Genomic DNA, 19,494 nt, shown 5'->3' on the forward strand with positions numbered 1-19,494 from the left:
TTGATGATGACTTTTTTTCTGCTTTCCTGCAGAGCACTGCCTCTCTTTCACACCCACATCTGCAAATCTCTGTACAGGAGGAAGGCAACCCTGTTTAATTTAGTCAGCAGCAGGCTGTCAGAGTTTGAGAGTCAACAAATATGAGAAATTAACTCAGCTCTGTAATGTGTTCTACAGCATCATGGACCGCAGGTGTTAGAACCTGTGAAGGACGGTCAGATTAGGGATTGGCTTTTCACACAGGATTGTTGCTGCTCCTCTTTATCAGCTGATCAAAGCATTCATACCAATACTTGCAAAGCTAGCCATACAGGCACAATTTCTTCAGAGACCATTTCATATCAAGGCCTTCTAACAGCAAATGTGCAATTGCAACCGTGGTGCATGGCTGCAATTTAACAAGTGGAATTAAAAAGCCGCATGTCTCATATTGTAGGTAATGTAGATGTTATGCAGGGAGTGCAGTAGGAATGCTTCCAGGATTTTTTTTAATTTTCATATAAAATCACTCTTTTATTTCGTTAGTGGTAGTTTTCAGGTGGAAACATCAGTGTTTTGCTGTGTGACTATATTTTTCAATAGGTCTAATTGAGCAAAAAGATACTGCACTTGACATAATGAGATAATTGTTGTCATGTGCATAATAACTTTCTGTCTACTACATTTAAGAAAAATAATGCTAAAGATTGGGTCAAGCTGGTGTTTTGCCTCAGGGCTTGTATATTTCACTGAGCAGGAAGCTGTTCATATGCAGAGATGGAACTTGCTGAGCAAGTAGCTCCGAGGAGACAATGACCACCCTGTGCCACTGTTTTCTAATAAAGCGACAGCTGCGGTTTTAGTGTTGGCTCTGCAGCTGACCATATTGTAGAAAGAATTATCAAGGCACTTAGTCTAAAAATGATGCGCATTTTCATTTTCCAAGTTTCACACTCATGTTCTTAGAAGAAATTGTCAGTTGTCCCGAAGGAGTTTAAGGAAACCCAGTTTGTCCTGGCTGTCCTCTTTCCTTCTCTCCATCTCAGCTGTGCGAGCTCATCGACCCAGAAACCCTTCAGCACATTCTGTGGCACAATAGATCTGCCCTCGCTTCAGTGGAAACTGGCCATCTGAGGTTATTAGAGGAGGGGCTGGGGAGGAATGTCAATGACAGCGTGACTTGGATGCAGAAATATAAGACAACCTTAGAAGGCAGTGAACACAGGTTTTCTTACTGTACAAGAAAGACAAAAACATGTCACTGCAATCATGTAAACGCTTCATTTGCATTTACAGTATGTGTACTAATGCAGAAACCTACATATGCCTCATTGCAACCTTCAAAGCAATACCCAAAGGCACTATACATTCAGAGCTATTAGAGCAGAAAGTTGGAACCTCGAGGTCCAAGGATAACAGGTAAGAGGTAAGGTCTAGAGATTAATGTCTGCAGTAATGAATATCACTTTTCTTCATCTGCCATGAACCTCCAATACATAGTGAACCAATTCTACAATAAGCATTTATCATTAAACCATTTTAAACATTGCACAAATCCAGCAGTGCTACTGGTGCTAAAAGACTCTTCCTGAGGGAACAATAAAGAACAATGCCCGCTGGAGAAAATGAGCCACATTTAGTGAGGCAAGTCACAAAGAACGATAATAAATCCCTGCCAAAATCTTGCACTGGACACAGAGCCTGAGAACACAGATCATTCCACTAAGAAACATCGCATACCACACTGTAAGTGATCACTGCCTTTCATCTCTCTTTAGTTTGTCAGCAAGAATATCCAAAAACTATCAGGTCAAATTTATGACACTTGGCAGAAAGGTCGAGCATGACCAAGGAAAAAGCTCATTAAAATTTGGTTTAGATCTGGGCAACATTTTATATATTCATCAAGATCGTCTAGTCAGAGACATAATATGCCAACATGCAGAAGAAACTGATTTAAAAACCAATTTGTCCCAACTGACAGTGGCCTGTTAAGTAACTCAGTGTGAGTGTAATGCTGCATGGTGAACTTCTGGTTAGCAGAGTTACCTCATAGCAAGAAGATCCAAGAGCAAAGTCTGTGTGAAGTTTGCATACTCTCCAGGTCCTTCGTTTTCCTCGCACGGTCCAAAGATGTGCATGGGAGGTTCACTGGTGATTCTAAATTGGCTGTCAGTGAATGGTTGTCTGCCTCTCTGTGTTAACCCCGTGATAAACCGGCGACCTGTTAGGGATATGCCTGGAAGAAAATGGGTGGATTTTAATGTATGTTTCATACTGACCTTTTCAATCTCACTGTGCTTTTTATAACTCCTTGCTTGATGGTTGTGTGATTTCTGCTGTGCAAAAATGCCAACAAAGGCCAGAGATCAACCTTTACTATGAAAAGACTCATTTTTGAGATATTTTTGCCCAGAAAAACAAAACAAAACATCAGTATGGATTTGCAAAACATATTTGGCCTTTTTAATTATTTTCACACACCTGGTTAATTGCAATTTATAATCTATTGGCATTTGCAGTGGGCTTTATGTTATTGTTATTTAACTACTACTCAGATCCTGATCTTGTGGTCAACCTTGCAGAAGTGGCACCATGGGAGGAAGCAGTGGGGGAAGCATACAAACACAAAAGGCTAAAATAGACAGACCAAGGCAAGGCAGAAAAACGTGGCTGGTGTACCGAGGTGTTCCCTGTACAGTAGATGTGGAATGCAGAGCATTTTTGGCCACATTAACAACAAGGCTCCCGAAGAGAATCAGGGTTTTTGAATAGCCCTTCTGAAAAGCCATCAAGTCACTATGGGAAATTGCTCATGACTTACAGATTGAGCAAAGCAGCAATCTGCTTTAGAAGAAGAAGAAAAGCTCTGGACTGGAAGACATCTGACACGCAGGGATAAAAGCCTAGGGGGACACACCTGGGACACCAGATATTGTTGCTGAAACACCTTCCACAATTCGTAACACAAGACATCGATGCCAATTATCCTCAGAGATTCTGATATCAACTCCTATGAGCTTAATTAAAAAGGCTTTCTCTGAAATAGAGTAAAGCTATGCAGGGCACCTTGAGTCCCAACTGTGGTTGTGCAAATAATTCAAATCCCTTAAAATTTAACAAAAAAATAATTTTCATCAACCGAATTGTGTGAAAGACCACAGATAATTATGTCTTTAAGGTGGCACACACTGTCACTCTACAGTGCAAAGCAAGGGTTGAATAATTTAGGGAAGAAAACTTTTAGGGAAATAAATCACAAAAACTATAAACAGTAGCAAAATACTAAGTCTTGTGCTTGTCAGGATTTGCATGATAAGGTCCCAATTGAAGACTCAGGAGACAAGCAGGATTAAACAAAAACTGATCCACAAAGGAAAAGATTAAGTCCAAAAAGCAAAGACACAGAAAATCCTCAAGGACACAGAGAGAATCGCACAAGTGACCAAAGAGGCAAAGCAATGACAGGACTACATATAGACACAGAAACAGCTGTACACACAAAACCCGGGCTAACCAGGGGAATGAGTCACTGCTGTGGAACAGGTGAAACTAATTAGAATAATGCACAGGGGAAATAAAAACACATGCAGAACACAGGAGTACCAAAATAATGGAACTAGAGGAACTCAGAGACTAGAACTTAACAGAATGAATTACACTAAAGGACCACATAGAGGGAACAGATAAGCTAATAACAGAGAATAAACACAGTGGCTCTGAATAGAACTCTAGAGAAAAATCATGAAACCAAACTTTCACAAGAAACAACAACAAGAAACCAAAAACCCCGAAGAAAGGATAGAAATCAAACACCAAGCCCTAAATTTCAAAAGCCAATAAAACACTCGGATCACAAAAGCCATTAAGTACATGGAGACAATATTTTGGAGATCGTGAAATATTGGTTACAGTAAGAAACTCATATTACATTCATAGCTAGCTAGATAGCAAGCTAGATTTTATTACTGATACATCTCAGTTCACTTGGAGCAAAAACAAACATTAAATAAAAGTAACTTTATTTTATTTTGACAAGTGTTTTGTCTTCATTGTGAACTCGAGGTGTTGTGTTTTTGAAATTAATTTATTAACCTCACAGTTATCCAACTAGCTTTGCTAACCCATCATTGTGCAATATGCTTGAGCAAAACACTTACCTTCGGCCACAAATACTCGGTTAGGCATTGAAGCTGGGAGCTGAAGCCAGGGATAATCTGGGAACTGAGACAAGGAGCCCAGCAGTCCTGTAACAAGTGTTACTTAATGTGTTAAACAACACAGTTGCTCAAACCAGGGGTGTCAAGCATAAGGCTCGGGGGCGAGAATCGGCCGCAAAGACCTCAATCCGTCCGCTGGATGGTTTTGCAAAATGTGAAAGAGAGCATAAAGTTTTAGAATTTTGAACTGTATTTTAACAGGTTTTACAGCTTTTCGGACCCATACAAACCTCCCTTGTCGCCATTCACAATACACCAAAGTAATTCAATTACAGATTTCTGTAATTTTATACATCACTTCTTACAATCTAAGCCTAAAGAGTCATGTGGACATATACTACAGCAGCATTTCTTTATCATGTAGAAAAACTAAGACACAAAGTTGAAATTGCTCTTATTTTATGTTGTATTAAGATATCTCATTACATGTGCAGTTAAATATTTACACTGACAGAAATTGAAGTTTCATCAGTGCATCCCACATTATAAAGTGGGCTGTATGTGGCCCATGACATAAAATGAGTAAGCTGAACATCTAATCTAAAGGGGTGCGTTTATGTTATGCTGTGTAGGACAATAACTGTTATAGCCTACATTTACCTAAGTCCCAGAGTTGCAGAGGTACCTTAGCGCTTTAAGCTGAAGCATCAAATCACACTTAAAATCATGATTTACTTTACTGCACCCTTAAACGTATTTTTGGAGTGGTACACTGAATAATTTAACTGGACTGTGATGTAAACAAATCAGAAATAATGCATTATTAAATAGTAAACCAGTGGTTCCCAAACTTTCATGTGACCACTTAAAATCAGCAGTATCCTAGTACATCTCATTGCGCTCTAAGTTCAAATAGAGATTCAATTTCTCTCAAAAGATGTTTTTCGAAAATCTTTTCTAAGCTATATTAAATAACTACTTGAGTTTCAAGCAAAAGATTAGAGAATTTTTAAAAAAGAAAGAAAAGCGGTTGCTTGATATTCTTTCTTTCCTACCACATGAGTCATCTGAAAACCCCTTTGATCAACTATGACCCTTTGAAGACAGCCAGATCTCCACATTTTACTGACTATATTTTTGTACTTTTACCAAAATCTGATTATGATCAAGGACTTTTATAATAACAGAGTGTTTTTTTCTCTTTCATTGTTGACACCTCCACATTTGGCAGAAAGAGCCTCTTGAGCTGGATCAGCATGACTGCTCATATATGAAAACCTCAACGAGAGAAATGAAAACAAAGAAATATCATGAACACGTGTCAGAAATTTATCTGTTTATTCTAATTCAGTTGGTCTATATGAAATACTTTGTTCACGTTAAATAAGCTTCATCGTGCTCTTTACCAATGTGAAAATGTTCTTGCCCTCAGTGTTAATCCGCTGCCAATCAAGTGGACCAGCTCTGTGTTTCCATGGCGATATGAAAGGCTAGAGATGACTAGTCTTTTAGAAAGGTGTAGTCGCTGGTGAACTCTGTTTTCTTTGGCGAGTGTGACTGTGTGGGAGGATGGTCAGGATTCAAAATACCAGCCTTATGTGCAGGCACACTGCTGAGCACCTTCTGTGACTTCTGCACACCAGCAAAACGCAAGGGACCCTTAACGTTACACATGCATACGTCTATGGTGGAAAAGACTACATAGAAATGCAAGTTCAAGTATTATATGTACTCGAAGCATACAACCTTTTTAACCTTAAACAGACGCGTACTTTTCCTTGCCTTTGTGATTCATTATCAGGTGTCTCTCGATTGCTCCTCATTTGTGCAGCTGATCGATGAAAAATAATGGTGCAGTCCTTCTCTCCCTTGGGATGGAGGTCATCAGTGGTCAAAGAAGTAGATCTTGTACTCGGGTGTATGGATGATTACAGTGTAAATTTACTTGATTGAACATGAAGCTCTTTAACATTTAAGAGAAAAAAAACAAAACAACGAAATGTTCTGAAAGCACTGAATCTGCAGAGAAATAAACTGTGACGGATCCATTATGAGATTGTTAATATTGATGCATCTTCCCTTATTCAGCACTTTGCTGCTTTTTTTGCTTCTTTTTTTTTTTTAATTTTTAGATGTAGCAGTTTCTAACTCCCATGCGTCAGAGGATAAAACAGAGGAGCAGCAAGATGATTAATGTGATAGGAAAGAAGAAAAAATAAAGTCCTCCTGTACAAATGTGTAAGCAGCATTATTTGGACTTATCTCTCAATTTTTTATGAAATAAGAAAGAGGTTAGCCCTGCATCAGACTGGCAGCTAGTCCAGGGTGTACCCCACCTCTCGCCCTGTGGTAGCTGAGATAGGCTCCAGCACCCCTAATAAGCATCAATAAAAGAGAATGTTGGATGGAAGAAACAGATTCTCGTCTGAATCTTGGTTTGAGAAGGTTGGAGGAACCTGTTTTTTTGATTGGTTATTTCATTAAAAAAATGTCAGTGCCTCCCACCTGACGCCCTCAGAATAAGCTGTTTTTTTTTTTTTAATTTAATTTAATTTAATTTACAGCAACTTCAGTATATTTAATGAAGGCATGAACAGATGGAGTCAGAGCAAGAAGATCCTGTTATCAAAACGGATGTGAAAAATAGACCTTTCACATGCTTTTACTTTTTTTGACCAACCATCTGTCCCACATGGTTGTACTGCATGACTCTTGAGAGTTTACACAAACTGCACTTTTCCAAGTTTTTACCAGTCAATCAAAAAAAAAAAAAAAAAACACACAACAACAACAACAAAAATATCAATAGGTAAACTCGATATAACATTCATACCATTCCTTGTTTCTGTTACTCTACTTTAAATCGATGGGGGTTTGATTTTGAGATTATGATATAATACATGATATTTAGCTTCAAAGGTAGTTATACTTAAACAAAATAGTACTAAGAAAACGTATGTGCGTTAAATGGTTTTTGTTGTCAGTTTAACGGAGCTTAAATCGATTTTTCATCTAGCCAAATGTCATGTGGCTATCTCCTGTATGTATGAAGTTATGATGGGTCAAAAATGCTGGAAAATATACGTAAAATTTGTGTACTTTGTGTGGAAGAAAACTGACGAATGGATGGAATGACAACAATGACAAATAATTCAATAAAGAGTTTTAGATTTTTCTCCATAATGAGACACAAAAATATAAAATAGCGTTAAAATGGAAACGTGTGTGAAGTATAAAATCCTGCTTCTGTGCAGTTCTTGATTAGATACACTTTTTTACAGCAGGAGGTCAGAGAGAAGTAACAATGTTAGCACAAAGAGGCACGCTGAAAAGTGGACGTCATGCTGGGGTGAACCAAGAGTTAATGTGCTGTGAAACTACAGAGTGTGATGTCACACTTCAAGGTGAGATTTAGTGGATCCACAGTGAGTGCCTACCAAAGGTCAAGTGCAGCTCGATGTGAGTGAGAGGGGCAGAATGTGAATCTACATATCTTGTAGAAATTACTTCAGGTCATTTCAGCTTTATTTGATAGTCAGAGTGTGGGAGAGACTCTGATAGACTATGGCAGACGAGATGATAATGATCTCAGCTCAGTCTCAGTTACAGAGAAGGACCTCAGAATATAAAAATAACCAGATCTAGTCATTGAACATCTTGCAATTCTAAGATAAAGGGCAACAGCAGTTAATACGAGTTGACAAATAGTGCCTCTATGAAGCCGTGATCACGGATCGCCCTTTATGTTCTAAATGAAAACCTGGATCACAGTCCGTGTCTGGTCTCCCGCGCTCCTTTTCCCGTGTTTCTCAGTTGCTCTCTATAAGGTGCTGTTTCCAAGGTAACAACTCTATGGAGAATTGGCCACCTGAATTTCAGATGGAGTGGAAAAGGAGGGTGAACAGTGGTCTGCTGGCTCTCCGACTGTAAGGAATACATCCTCGTCTTCACTGGTGCTGTCTGTCCTGCAGTGAACATTGGTCTTCATTATGCCATACTCAGCAAGCTGAAATTAAGCCTGTGACAGTTTGGCGTGTTTAAAAATAATTTCTGTTATTGTCAGAATATGTGACTAATGTCTGATCTGGGTAGGTCTGGGTAGGTGGGTCATTAGTTTCCCTCATATGCATGTAATTGACATGTGTCAATTACATGCATTAGTGTGGTTAGTTAGGTTTTAGTGTGTTTTTTACACTCATATTTGTATTCATAAAAAATAGAAATATTTAAAAAAAATTAAATAACAAAGGTCTAATTTCCATACCATAAAGATATTTATATCATTCCAGCAGGAGCATGAATCATACTGCCCTGAATAGTTTTTCCTCCTTTGTTTTTGAAGTAACTAACAGGAGCTTTAACAGGTTAGTGATATGGTGTTGTAAGTGTGCCCTCCAGCGTTGATATCAAGGAACTGCAAGACTACGTTTCAATTTAATCTTGAAAATTGTGCACTAACCAGTTTATTAGGTACTCCTTGCTAGTCCAAGGATGGACCCCTGTTTATTTTTTAACCTCCAGAACTACCTTAATTCTTCATGGAATAGATTCAACACGTCTCCTGAAATGTTTCTAAGAGATTTTTGTCCATACTGACACAAGAGCATCTGTGATGCAAATGTGCCTTTTTCACCACACCCCAAAGATTTGGTTGGATTGAGATCTGGTGACTGTGGAGGCCATCTGCGGACAGTGGCATCGTCATGGTCAAGGAGCCAGTTTGATATGATAGGACAGTGTGGTCAACAATTTTCATCATACACCGCTGTGCCACCAGTAGTCTAAACCATTGATTCAAGGCAGCATGGATCATTGCTTTCATGTTGTTTGCACCAAATTCTGACCCTACCATCTGAACATTGGTAGAGTGAGGATACTTAGCATTTGTGTTAACGAGCAGTTGACACACCTAATTAAAGTGTGACTCAAAAAGAATTACAATTCTTGACATCACCATGAATAGAAATGATTAAGGCCATAAATATTTCAGCAACAAGCTATTATAACCCAAACTATGCCTGCGATTTGGACTAAAGTTCATATTGTGCTGACCCTCAGAATTATGTCAACTAGGTTATTTAATCAGTTTTTAATGCAATATTAAATGTGACATTGCAGCTTTTGAAGAATTTAATCACACCGACTTGATTTGTAAAAAGAAAAAAAAAAGTCAGGAAGAAAGACTTACAATAGAGATCTCTTTATTATAGTGCATTTATCAGACGTTACAAGATGGGTTTTTAAAAAAAAAGCATAAAAGGTAATTAAGAAATACATATGCACGTACCATGTAATTTTCACAGAAACGAAAATTAAAGCTTCACATCTGAACAAGAGCAGGTGGATGACATTAAAATACATTTTCTTACAGGTTTTTTTTTATATATATACACACGCACACACACATCTGTATTTCTTGCTGTTTAGTAAATGATACATAGGATGAAGAAAGCTCAAAGGTTAGTCATTCATTTAAGCAAACTTTATTTAAAATAAAAAAAAAAAAGGAGTCCAGTTTTAGAAAAACAAAAAGGGAACATTAATTTTCCCTTTTGAGGTCAGTAGGTATGACCTTAGAGTTGTCTTAACTCAGTAAGGAATGTGGGGGTGATTGGTTTCTTTCTAAATGTGGGATCCTTTAGAATTAGTGGGTGTAAGGGAAAAGATGATGTCACTGGTTGAACTGCTGTAACAGTGTTACTGGGACACTTCAGCTGTCTGCTGGTATGAGCAACTGGGAGCGTATTTGTGTACGGGTTCTCTGTAACAGCTGAGAGATAAACTGCCGTCTTCGCACAGTCCTGTGTTGTGCAAGCTGATGAGGTTGTGCAAATGGCCCGATGTGACGTAAATGACACCAAGAGAAGCACCTCAGCTACATGCAGAGAAAACACTGAAGCATTAAGAAAGCATTTACAGAACTGACTGATACACTTGTCGTACAAATGTACAGTCTGTCACAGTGCTGACAATGTGGTCTAGAGCATATGCGCGTCCCCTCTGGTGACCTCGTGCTGAACCAAACACAATGAACCCTTCCTGAAACCAACCAACTGGTCCCGAGAGCAACAAAATAAAAACCCACACCAGGCCATGCGTGGATAAAGACTAACAAAAGAAAATATAATAGAAAAGAGACCCTAAACCAAGGAGCTACATACAAGAGAAAATAAATCTACCAGTAAATAAAAAGCCAGAGTGGGAGCAACTCTAAAAAAGGCCTTGTTGTTCCAATGAGTGGGGAGTATATGAAACCCACACACATCCACCAATGACCTAGTAGCTACAACACTCTCCTCCACACATGTAAACATGCAACATTTATTGCCTTTTGTAGACCCAGTGATGATGCTTCTTCTAATCCTCTGCAAAAAAAACTTAAGACCCCATGAAAAGACAGACGCAATAACAGATAACTATCAGAAGCAAAATGATGTGACCTGAATTTTGTAAAATCTAAGGAAGTTAATGTGGAAGATTCACAGACACACCGACTCCGATTACAATCTGATTATCAACAGGATCTACACGTTTATGGAATTAAAAGATTTTTTTAATGTAACTTAATCCAGTCCCTAAAAATGTCAAAATGCATAATTTTCAAAAGAACATGAACTATTCCAGGATGTAACACATTATACTTTATTTTACCAAAAATGACACTAGTTACATAGCACAGTGCATCTTGCAAGGTTGAGAGGAGAAAAAAAACAGTTGTGAAAATGGTCTTAATTCTAATATGACAGGCTGATGTAAAAACCTAATTGTTGTTACCTTTTGGTTTTTGTGATTCTAAACATTCTTGACAGATGACCCACAGCAATAATGTTGTGTTGTTCTCTGCTTTGTGGGAACCAGTGCCTCTGGATGTGCTGACACTGGAGGAATGAGATGTCTTGAGAGCTAACTGTGTTCAAGGCACAGCAGGGCTGCTCCGACTTAGCTCACACGTACATGCACAGTCGTTCGTCCGTTCATCCAAAAATACTCAAACACACACATACAGTACAAATGCAGGGGAGCACTAGCCAAAAGGTCCGACGCTTCAGAAAAAATAGAGAGGGAAAAAAAAGAGGAGAGCGTGAGACCAGGACCAGTGCAATCTCCCAAAACACCGCACAGAGCTGGCAGTGATTGATCATTTTGCGTTCCTTAACTGGCTTGAAAGCCAGTCCAGACCCTCGTAGAGACCGTCTCCAGTAGTAGCACATGTGGCCTGGATATACCAGTTACGGTGACGCAGGGAGTGCAGGGCCAGTTTGTCTGTAAGCTCAGCTGCATTCATGGCGTTGGGCAGGTCCTACAGGTGCAGAAATTAACTGTTAATAACAAGCGTCCCCTGGATAGGTTACCTCGAATAATTTGCCTTTGCTTTTATTTTGAAGTAAAAAAAGGAGAGTTGAAACCACGAACTGTATCATTATTGACCTTACATTTCAAAAATGTATAAGATGTTTACATCTTATATATTTTTTGCAAGTAGTTGTGAGGTAATGCAGCCAGATGTGTAGTTTTTACCTTCGAGTGATTTTAACTTAAGATGTATTCAAATAAATACAATAACCATCGCCTGATACAAGTACAACTGTAATTTCTAGTAATGAATTCTGAATATCCTGCACAGTTTCATCTGAAAGGGGGTTAAATATGGTGACTTCTTTGACTTCTCAAACACAAATTCACCTGTTTATTTGCAAAGACGAGCAACACGGCATCTCTCAGCTCATCCTCAGCCAGCATTCGCATCAGCTCCTCCTTCGCCTCACCCACTCGCTCTCTGTCATTACTGTCCACTACAAAGATGAGGCCTGAAAGTAAAGTAAAAAGGGTCAGTTTTGAGGGCAACCATGAACTAATTCTTATACACCAAAATGGAAAAGATATAAGTTATCTCACCTTGTGTGTTTTGGAAGTAATGCCTCCAAAGCGGCCTGATCTTGTCCTGACCGCCGACATCCCACACTGTAAAACTGATGTTTTTGTATTCTACCGTCTCAACGTTAAAACCTAAAGTGAGAGATGGAAGGTTTAAACAAGTTTCAACAGTGTGTTGGCTTTTTTTCTTTTTTTAATGCCAAAATTTCAATGTTTTGTATCAAGCAATGAAATTCTCATTACAATGTGGGGGATGACTCACCAATGGTAGGGATTGTGGTAACAATTTCTCCCAGTTTGAGCTTGTACAAGATGGTGGTCTTTCCAGCAGCATCCAGTCCTACCATCAGGATCCTCATCTCCTTCTTTCCAAACAATTTACTAAAAAGGCTAGCAAAATTTCCCATCTTGTCTCACCTGCAGGAGGAGAAACTGTCAGTTTGCAAGGTCTCTGATAATGTGATACCAAACTAAAAGCAATTTCACAAAGACAGCTGAAGTGCTGACATCAGAAGTAGGAATGTGCGAAACTAGTCAATTAACCGTTGCTGCTGTCAGTCGTGCCAGACGTTCTAGTCATTTAATCCAATTATTAAACGTTTCCACTGACGCCAAATGCTGGTAAATTGTTGCGCAACGTTATGCAACCATCTGCCACAAGATGGACCATCGTTGATCAGAAACACCATGAATCTGTTAGTCTAGGCAGAGTCTTTTTGTTAATTCTTTTTAATAATTATTGTTGGTTATTTTAAAAGTGAAAGAATAAGATCGTGGATAAACGCGGAAGAAACGTGCAACATTTGGAAACCATGATATAAAGTGCTGCACAGTTAAGTGGCTCGATTTCCTACTGAAGAATGCGATTAATGGTTTCAAATGCTTTTGTTTCGAGAGTTTTTTGCATTGTCCTATAAACGGTTCTCAAATTAATTTGATATCCAAGTTTTTGTTTTAAATTAGTCATTTAGTCCAACTGATTTCTCCTTGTTAAGTGAACTTAGAAATTAGTTGCCACAAACATAAACCTAATCAGAGGGTGATGTTAAGTTTCTACATTTTGAGCCCCTTTGAGGACATTCGCTACCACTGCTATGCAGACGACATCCAGATATATGTGTCTTTTAAACCTGAAGATGTTTCTAAGCTGCAGATTCTAAATGTGTGCTTAGAATCCATCTAAGGTTGGATGGCTGACAACTTCCTCCAACTTAATGAAGAAAAGACTGAAGTCCTTGTATGTGCTCCAGACAGACATGTACCTAACATAATGAATGCTCTTGGTCCTCTTTCAACATTTGTGAAATCATCTATCAGGAACCTAGGAGTAACCTTTGGTTCTGCTATTACCCTGAACGTCCACGTCAAATCTCTGGTTCGGTCATGCTTCTATCATTTAAGAAACATTTCTAAACTGAGCCCTATAGTATCTCATACTGAACTGGAGATTGTTATTCGTGCATTCATTTCATCACGATTGGACTACTGTAATTCACTGTTTACATGTCTAAACAAAAACTCCCTGAAGCGTCTGCAATTGTCTGCTGCAGCAAGGCTTCTGACAAAAACATCTAAGTACTCTCATGTAACATCGTTGCTTATACAGTTGCACTGGCTCCCCGTTGAATTAAGAGTCCATTTTAAGATACTGGTTCTGACATTTAAAGCTCTTCAAGGACAAGCACCAGCCTACATCATTGAACTTTTACAGCCCTATGTCCCCAGTAGATCCCTGAGATCTTGTTTTATACCTTGTGAAGCACTGTGATCTTTTTATCTAGAAATGTGCTATATAAATAAAATTTTACTTGCTTACAAGAATCTCATGCAGGAAAGTGTCATTATTATTGTTCCCTATATTCCTTATTGTGTCAGTGTTAATGACCGTAAAAAGCACTTCTGTAACATCCTCCTGGCCCTAAAATGAAATAATATTTGCCCTTCAAGTAAACGGCTGCTGCAAACACACCTCCCAACTTAAACAGAGGCCATAGTGGCAGTGCTGCTTGTCCTGGGTATCCAACAAGCTTGTGGCTAAGGTAAACAAGAACCAGTACAAAGCATTACACTTAATAAGCTGACAGAGGTTGTCTTAATAACAAAGGAGTAATTGGTTAACTACTTAGAAAAGACGGAAGAGATTTCATTTAGCTAATATAGTTTAGTGAAATGTCGCACATCACATTTTTAACCTAGTTAGATGACCTGATCAGATGAACTACTGAGGTGAGGTTTCACTACATACAGATGAAGAGGGAAAACATTTTTATTTTAATCCTTTTGAAATGCCAGAAATTCTGCTTTTTCCTCATAAATTGTGGTCTCATCTTCAAAGTCTGAGGCACAGGTGTAAGCACATAGATTTGATACTGTTTGAAAAATAATATGTCATCGAAACATTAACCTGTAAACTTACTCTTTACCCAAACCATACAGGAAACCATACACCCTTACTAGATATTGTTTTCATAAAGTAAATTTGCAGCTTAAATAATTTTTTACCAAAAATTTACAAAACGTTTCATGACGACTATGAGACAGAACAAACCAACTTGTGCTGCTCAGCAGTTTATTTGGTGTAAACTTGGATGAGATCCATTTTTATACCTTTTTTTAAATACCATTTTTATACCTTTAATAGGGATAAATGATATATACTGGATAAGGGTATGTATAGGATTAATCACCTAAAAAATTAAAGGTCACTTTAATAGCTGGGAGAAGAAATACAAGAGTTGCAAGAAGCCAAAATGTTCTTAACCAGCAGGGTGGAAAGTTGTACGGATCACATCTGTTCTAATCAGTGCAGTTTAGTGTTAAATTCTAGTATTTCTAGTCAGTAAAATTAAGTTTTTCCCTTGAAAAAAATTAAATACAATTTTTTAAAAAAAGGGAGGCTTAAGTTGTTTTCACACAAACTACTGAAAAAGTCAGATCACGGTGAGACACTCCCCAAAGTTGTTATTTCTCACATGTAGCATAAAGCTGGAGCTTGTGAGCATCTGCTGTGTTCTCACTTTGGAAATGACACAGCCAAGAGCACTGTGTAGCATCCAGCAGGCAGAACACAGGACGACCACTCAGTAGCTTTGAAAACACCAGGCTTAGGGCTGTGCACTCTATTTACATTTTTATGTGCTATAAAAAAGAAAAGAAAAGGGAGAGATAAAAAAGAAAAAAAAGATCTCATGTACCATGTGTTTACATTCCTAAGTATGCACAACAACAAGCCCAGACATATCTGAAAGCGAGAGACATGTGTCACTCACGGGTTATTGGCTAAAAAGGTGAACGCTTACACCTTCTACAGCACCACTACTGCAGCACTGGCTTGACAGACTCTGTATGACAGGAAACAAACAGTGGATGAAACCTGCCAATAAGGTTACATGGTGGAAAAGCAGCGCTTTAACCAACTTGCTAAAAAGCTGTACCATACATATACAAATACATACAACATACAAATAAAAATAATGTTCAAATTCAACTGAAGAGTTACTTTAAAGTTAAGTTCCTTTTGTTACTGTGGAACTAAAGTGCTAAGCAATTATATTCCATTGAAAACACTACCATAGGTTTACTTCTGTTATTATATTTGACTCATGTTGGGTCACTAGATGTAATAAATTGCCATTACAGTTTTTCTTTAGAAAAGAAAGACAGTAAATGCCCATCATTGTCTTTACACTACTGCAAGCTGTAATCACAGCATACATGTGAGCATACAGCGCAAGTAAAACTTGAGTTATAATGTGGCCAGTGGCAACAGCTGGATTAATATGAGCACTTCCGTTTGGTCAAATGTACGCCGTTTGTTGACTGTAAGCGTGAACAGTATTTTGTAGTCATTTCACAGCTACAACATGTACTTGAGACCAGCAGCTCCTGCTGATCATCTGGCAAGAATGTGGTAAACCCAAGACGCGAATTTAACAGTGCCAAAAAGACTTCCTCAAAACGCCCACTGAATGCACACGATAAACACCGACTTTTTGCATGCCTGAGCCTTGATAAAAATAGCGGTAGTCTAAAAACAAGAAAACCCCCCAAAACAAAACACCAGAATCGAGTGTTACAAGCTCACCGCGACATTAATGCATCGGCCTCCAGCGTGAGGAAAAGAAAAGGACCGATTTAACAGAGAGATTTGGAATATGTGGATTTACTGCCAACTAAATTTACTGTTATCTTTTCAGCATTGAGCTCTGGGATGCATCCCACTCTCAGTTTCACAAACAGAAAGCATTAATTATGTTTAGAAAACCGATATTTAGTGACACTATAAAAAGTGATCGATTTCATCAACAAATTAAAGTGCTTTTTGAGATGAGCACTAAAATGTTAAATTTCAAAATATTAATATGCATGTTTGGGGAGAAAAATAATAATAAAAAAGGAAAGATAATAGGATCTCCTAAGCTATTATGAACTGAGAAAAACAAATATTAGAGGTAGAATAACATACTGGAATCAGCAAGCAGCCTTTCAGGAAACAAGACAGCTTTACGGTATCACATCAGAGGTCAATATTTGTCTTTTCTCTGTTATGTAACATTACAGTGTTAGCTAATCATTCAAAGACTGAAGGTTTTTTGAAGAGCTGAAAGACTGAAAAGAATATTAAAGATTAGTTTATTTCCCCACAGTAATTAAAAATACTGTGGGAGGAAATATTAATTATTATCCTACAGTAAGTAATTATTGCTGAAAGAAAAATTAGCAATGGAACAGAATCTTATAAAAATAGATGAAAGTAACATTTTTTCCAGCTCTATATTAGGCCAGTTAATGAAATAAATAATTATGGACCTAACGGAGTTCAGTATCAATTGATGCCTACTGTCAAAACCGTTTTCATACATCAACTTTAGACTTTGTGTTGAGACGCTGACTCACACCTGGTCACTTTTGGTAGTTTAAAGGTAGGTGTGGTACTTGGGTTGAGCACATGATGCACATACACACCCCTGCAAGCAGCATTAACGTTAAAAGGCTGGTGACTTGTGCTTAATTTTATAACCGCAAAAAATGTCTGTGTTTACATGTAAACTCTGGGATAGAGTTACAAAGTGCAGAGACTTCACTTGGATTCTGCAAGAAAGTTTGATCCTCCCACACAGAGGAGCACTGTCTATATGTGCTTTACTGGTTGCTTAGAAGGCAAGGTTTTCCATTTTTTAAAGTAGTGCATTACTTAAATACACCTTTTCAATCAATTAGTCATAAATAGCAGGAAATTTGACAAACTTCTGTTAAGTGATCGAAGACAGACTCATCACCATTACTACAAGTGGACTAACCATGCTCTTGAGCTTACTCAAACCCACACGGGGTCATTATGAGCCAGGAAAAGACAGCTAACGGGGTATTAAAAGTCACCAAGTCTAGTGACAAAGTTGCTTAGTTTGCAGCAAATTAGGCGAACTAAGGAGGGATGGTCACTGCTGGGTGGGAGAGTGACGTCACCACTTTAAAAAAAAAAGAAAAAGAAAAAAAGATGAGTTTGAAAATTTCACAACACACTCTACCCAAAATGGTCCAGTTACTGTGCTGTGACCTTTCCAAGAACCTCATGGGAAGCAGCAGTGCATTCAGCTTCCTAAAAATCCTCAAACATCATGCTTTTGGTCCGAGGAATGAGGAAGTGATGTTCAGTAGGTGTAAAGCAGTTCTTTGAGTAAACAGGACTGACAGGATCACAGAGGTGAAGCGCCACCCATCCTTCCATTCAATGAAAGAGGTGCGACTGTTTCTGCGAAGTTTTTTGGGTTTCTTTGGGAACCTTTGGGTGACAAAAACTCTTAAAAGTGTCTTTAAACCACTGACTATTATTACTTAACTCTGTGTTTCAAGCCTGTCCCTCAGTTTGGTCAGCCGCTCAACCCCCGTAAGACGAAACGTTTAAAGCAGTTTTGATTAACAAAAAATAAATAAACACAAATTTCAGTTTCAGTGCTCTGGTGCAATTTAAATGGCGCTGGTGGCAACTTTAAGCCACCAAGCAGTAGAAAAGAAATTATTTTAATCTCCTTTAAGGTTTTATGGGTGAGTTGGAGCTGTGTGACGTTAACGCTAAGTGACAGCTCATTGACGCTAGCTTGCTAACTGTGCTATGGTCGAGAACCAGCGGAATAACGCGTAATATTAGCCATTTAGATCACAGTGAGCTCAAAAACGCCACCGCCTAATACAGTTATTGATTACTGTTTAATAAGGGTGTGTACCCAGCGGTCAAAAACTTCTTAAGTCAACACAATGGTGCTAAAGTTAAACTGCTAAGGAAACAGCTTATGAACTTTAAAGTATCCTGCTCAAAGCGTCTACAACTTCAAACCAACCGAGCTGCAGGACTTAAACATCAGCGGCCTTCTTCTGTGTTCAAATGAAATACATATTCATAAGGCTTAACTATATAGTATTTTTCAATGAAAAGAAAAATGTTACCTTCACTGGCGCTTCTCGATGCTTCTACACCACCGATCCGGTTCAACAACAAAATGGCGTTTTCCGGCGACGTCGTGTTCTTCTTCGTCACCATTTTCTTCTTCGTGTGATTTGTAGCGGCTGAAAACATTAAAATCGAGGGTTTGCTTCACCAAATGGTGAGAAGGTGACATTACAAGCTTAGTGCAGGACTGCAAAAGTCTTCAGTATCTTAAAAAAACATAGTCTTCAGCAATAATCCTCCAGGCTTTCCGAGGTCTTTAAACTTTTTTTTCCTTTGGACATTTGGCTGCCTTTCCACTCATTTTAAATAAATTTTAAATAATAAGTTATTTTGTGTAGCAAGGTTATATTAATAACCTAGCAAATAAATAATTTTGAACTATGTCTATAGGCACTTTGTTACTAGTAATCTGTTGCAAAAGCACAACTGTTACCACAATTCTAGGTGAATCTATAAAAAGTAACAAAGAAAACACATAAACAATCACTAACAAGGTGATTCCCAAAAGGTTATTATCCAGAAATCTGACATAACCTGGGTTGATGTCCTTGAACGAATTTGATGAAACTAGACAAGTGGAGGACAGAAGAAGTAGTGGCTGGCTTGAAAAAAAAAACCCTATAAAGAAAAAACTATCTACGGCAGATGAAGAGTTTCTGAAAGTCATGTCCTTCAGAAAAAGAAAAAATCCTCCCAAAGACTGACACAGGACCTGAGAGATGGGATTGAGATGATCCTATAATTGATCCATCTAATTCAGGAAACAAAGACTCAGGTATGGCAAATCAGGCAACAGCTGGACTCAAGATTTATTGATTTATTTAAAGAGAAAAAAAAATCAAATTAAACATTTTTGGTTCAAATCATAATTAGTACAGAGGAGTTCAGGAGAGGAGCATGTACAAAACATAGTGGAGACTCCACAATGATTTGGAGCTTCATTTTAGCCAGTGGCATTGGGAATCTTGTCAATATTGATTGAACTATAAATTCAGTATCACCAGATTCTAAACCAATACCATGGGGAGTGTC

The 19,494-nt window shown here is 38.3% G+C and overlaps 1 protein-coding gene across 1 annotated transcript; it reads right to left on the reverse strand.

Annotated features, from left to right (window-relative positions):
• Positions 1 to 9,323: 9,323 nt before the first annotated feature.
• On the reverse strand, positions 9,324 to 18,564 carry arf2a (ADP-ribosylation factor 2a). The gene is made up of 5 exons (XM_005920309.2): positions 18,459 to 18,564; positions 12,277 to 12,431; positions 12,036 to 12,146; positions 11,823 to 11,947; positions 9,324 to 11,439 (listed from the first exon to the last, which is right to left on the reverse strand). Exons 2-5 carry the CDS (start codon positions 12,419 to 12,421, stop codon positions 11,278 to 11,280), a joined length of 543 nt encoding a protein of 180 aa, XP_005920371.1. The 5' UTR covers positions 12,422 to 12,431; positions 18,459 to 18,564; the 3' UTR covers positions 9,324 to 11,277.
• Positions 18,565 to 19,494: the final 930 nt, after the last annotated feature.

This window comes from Haplochromis burtoni, unplaced genomic scaffold, assembly GCF_018398535.1.
Source record: "Haplochromis burtoni strain Fernald_Lab_line unplaced genomic scaffold, NCSU_Asbu1 Contig_21, whole genome shotgun sequence".
In the NCBI taxonomy this organism is placed as follows: Eukaryota; Metazoa; Chordata; class Actinopteri; order Cichliformes; family Cichlidae; genus Haplochromis; species Haplochromis burtoni.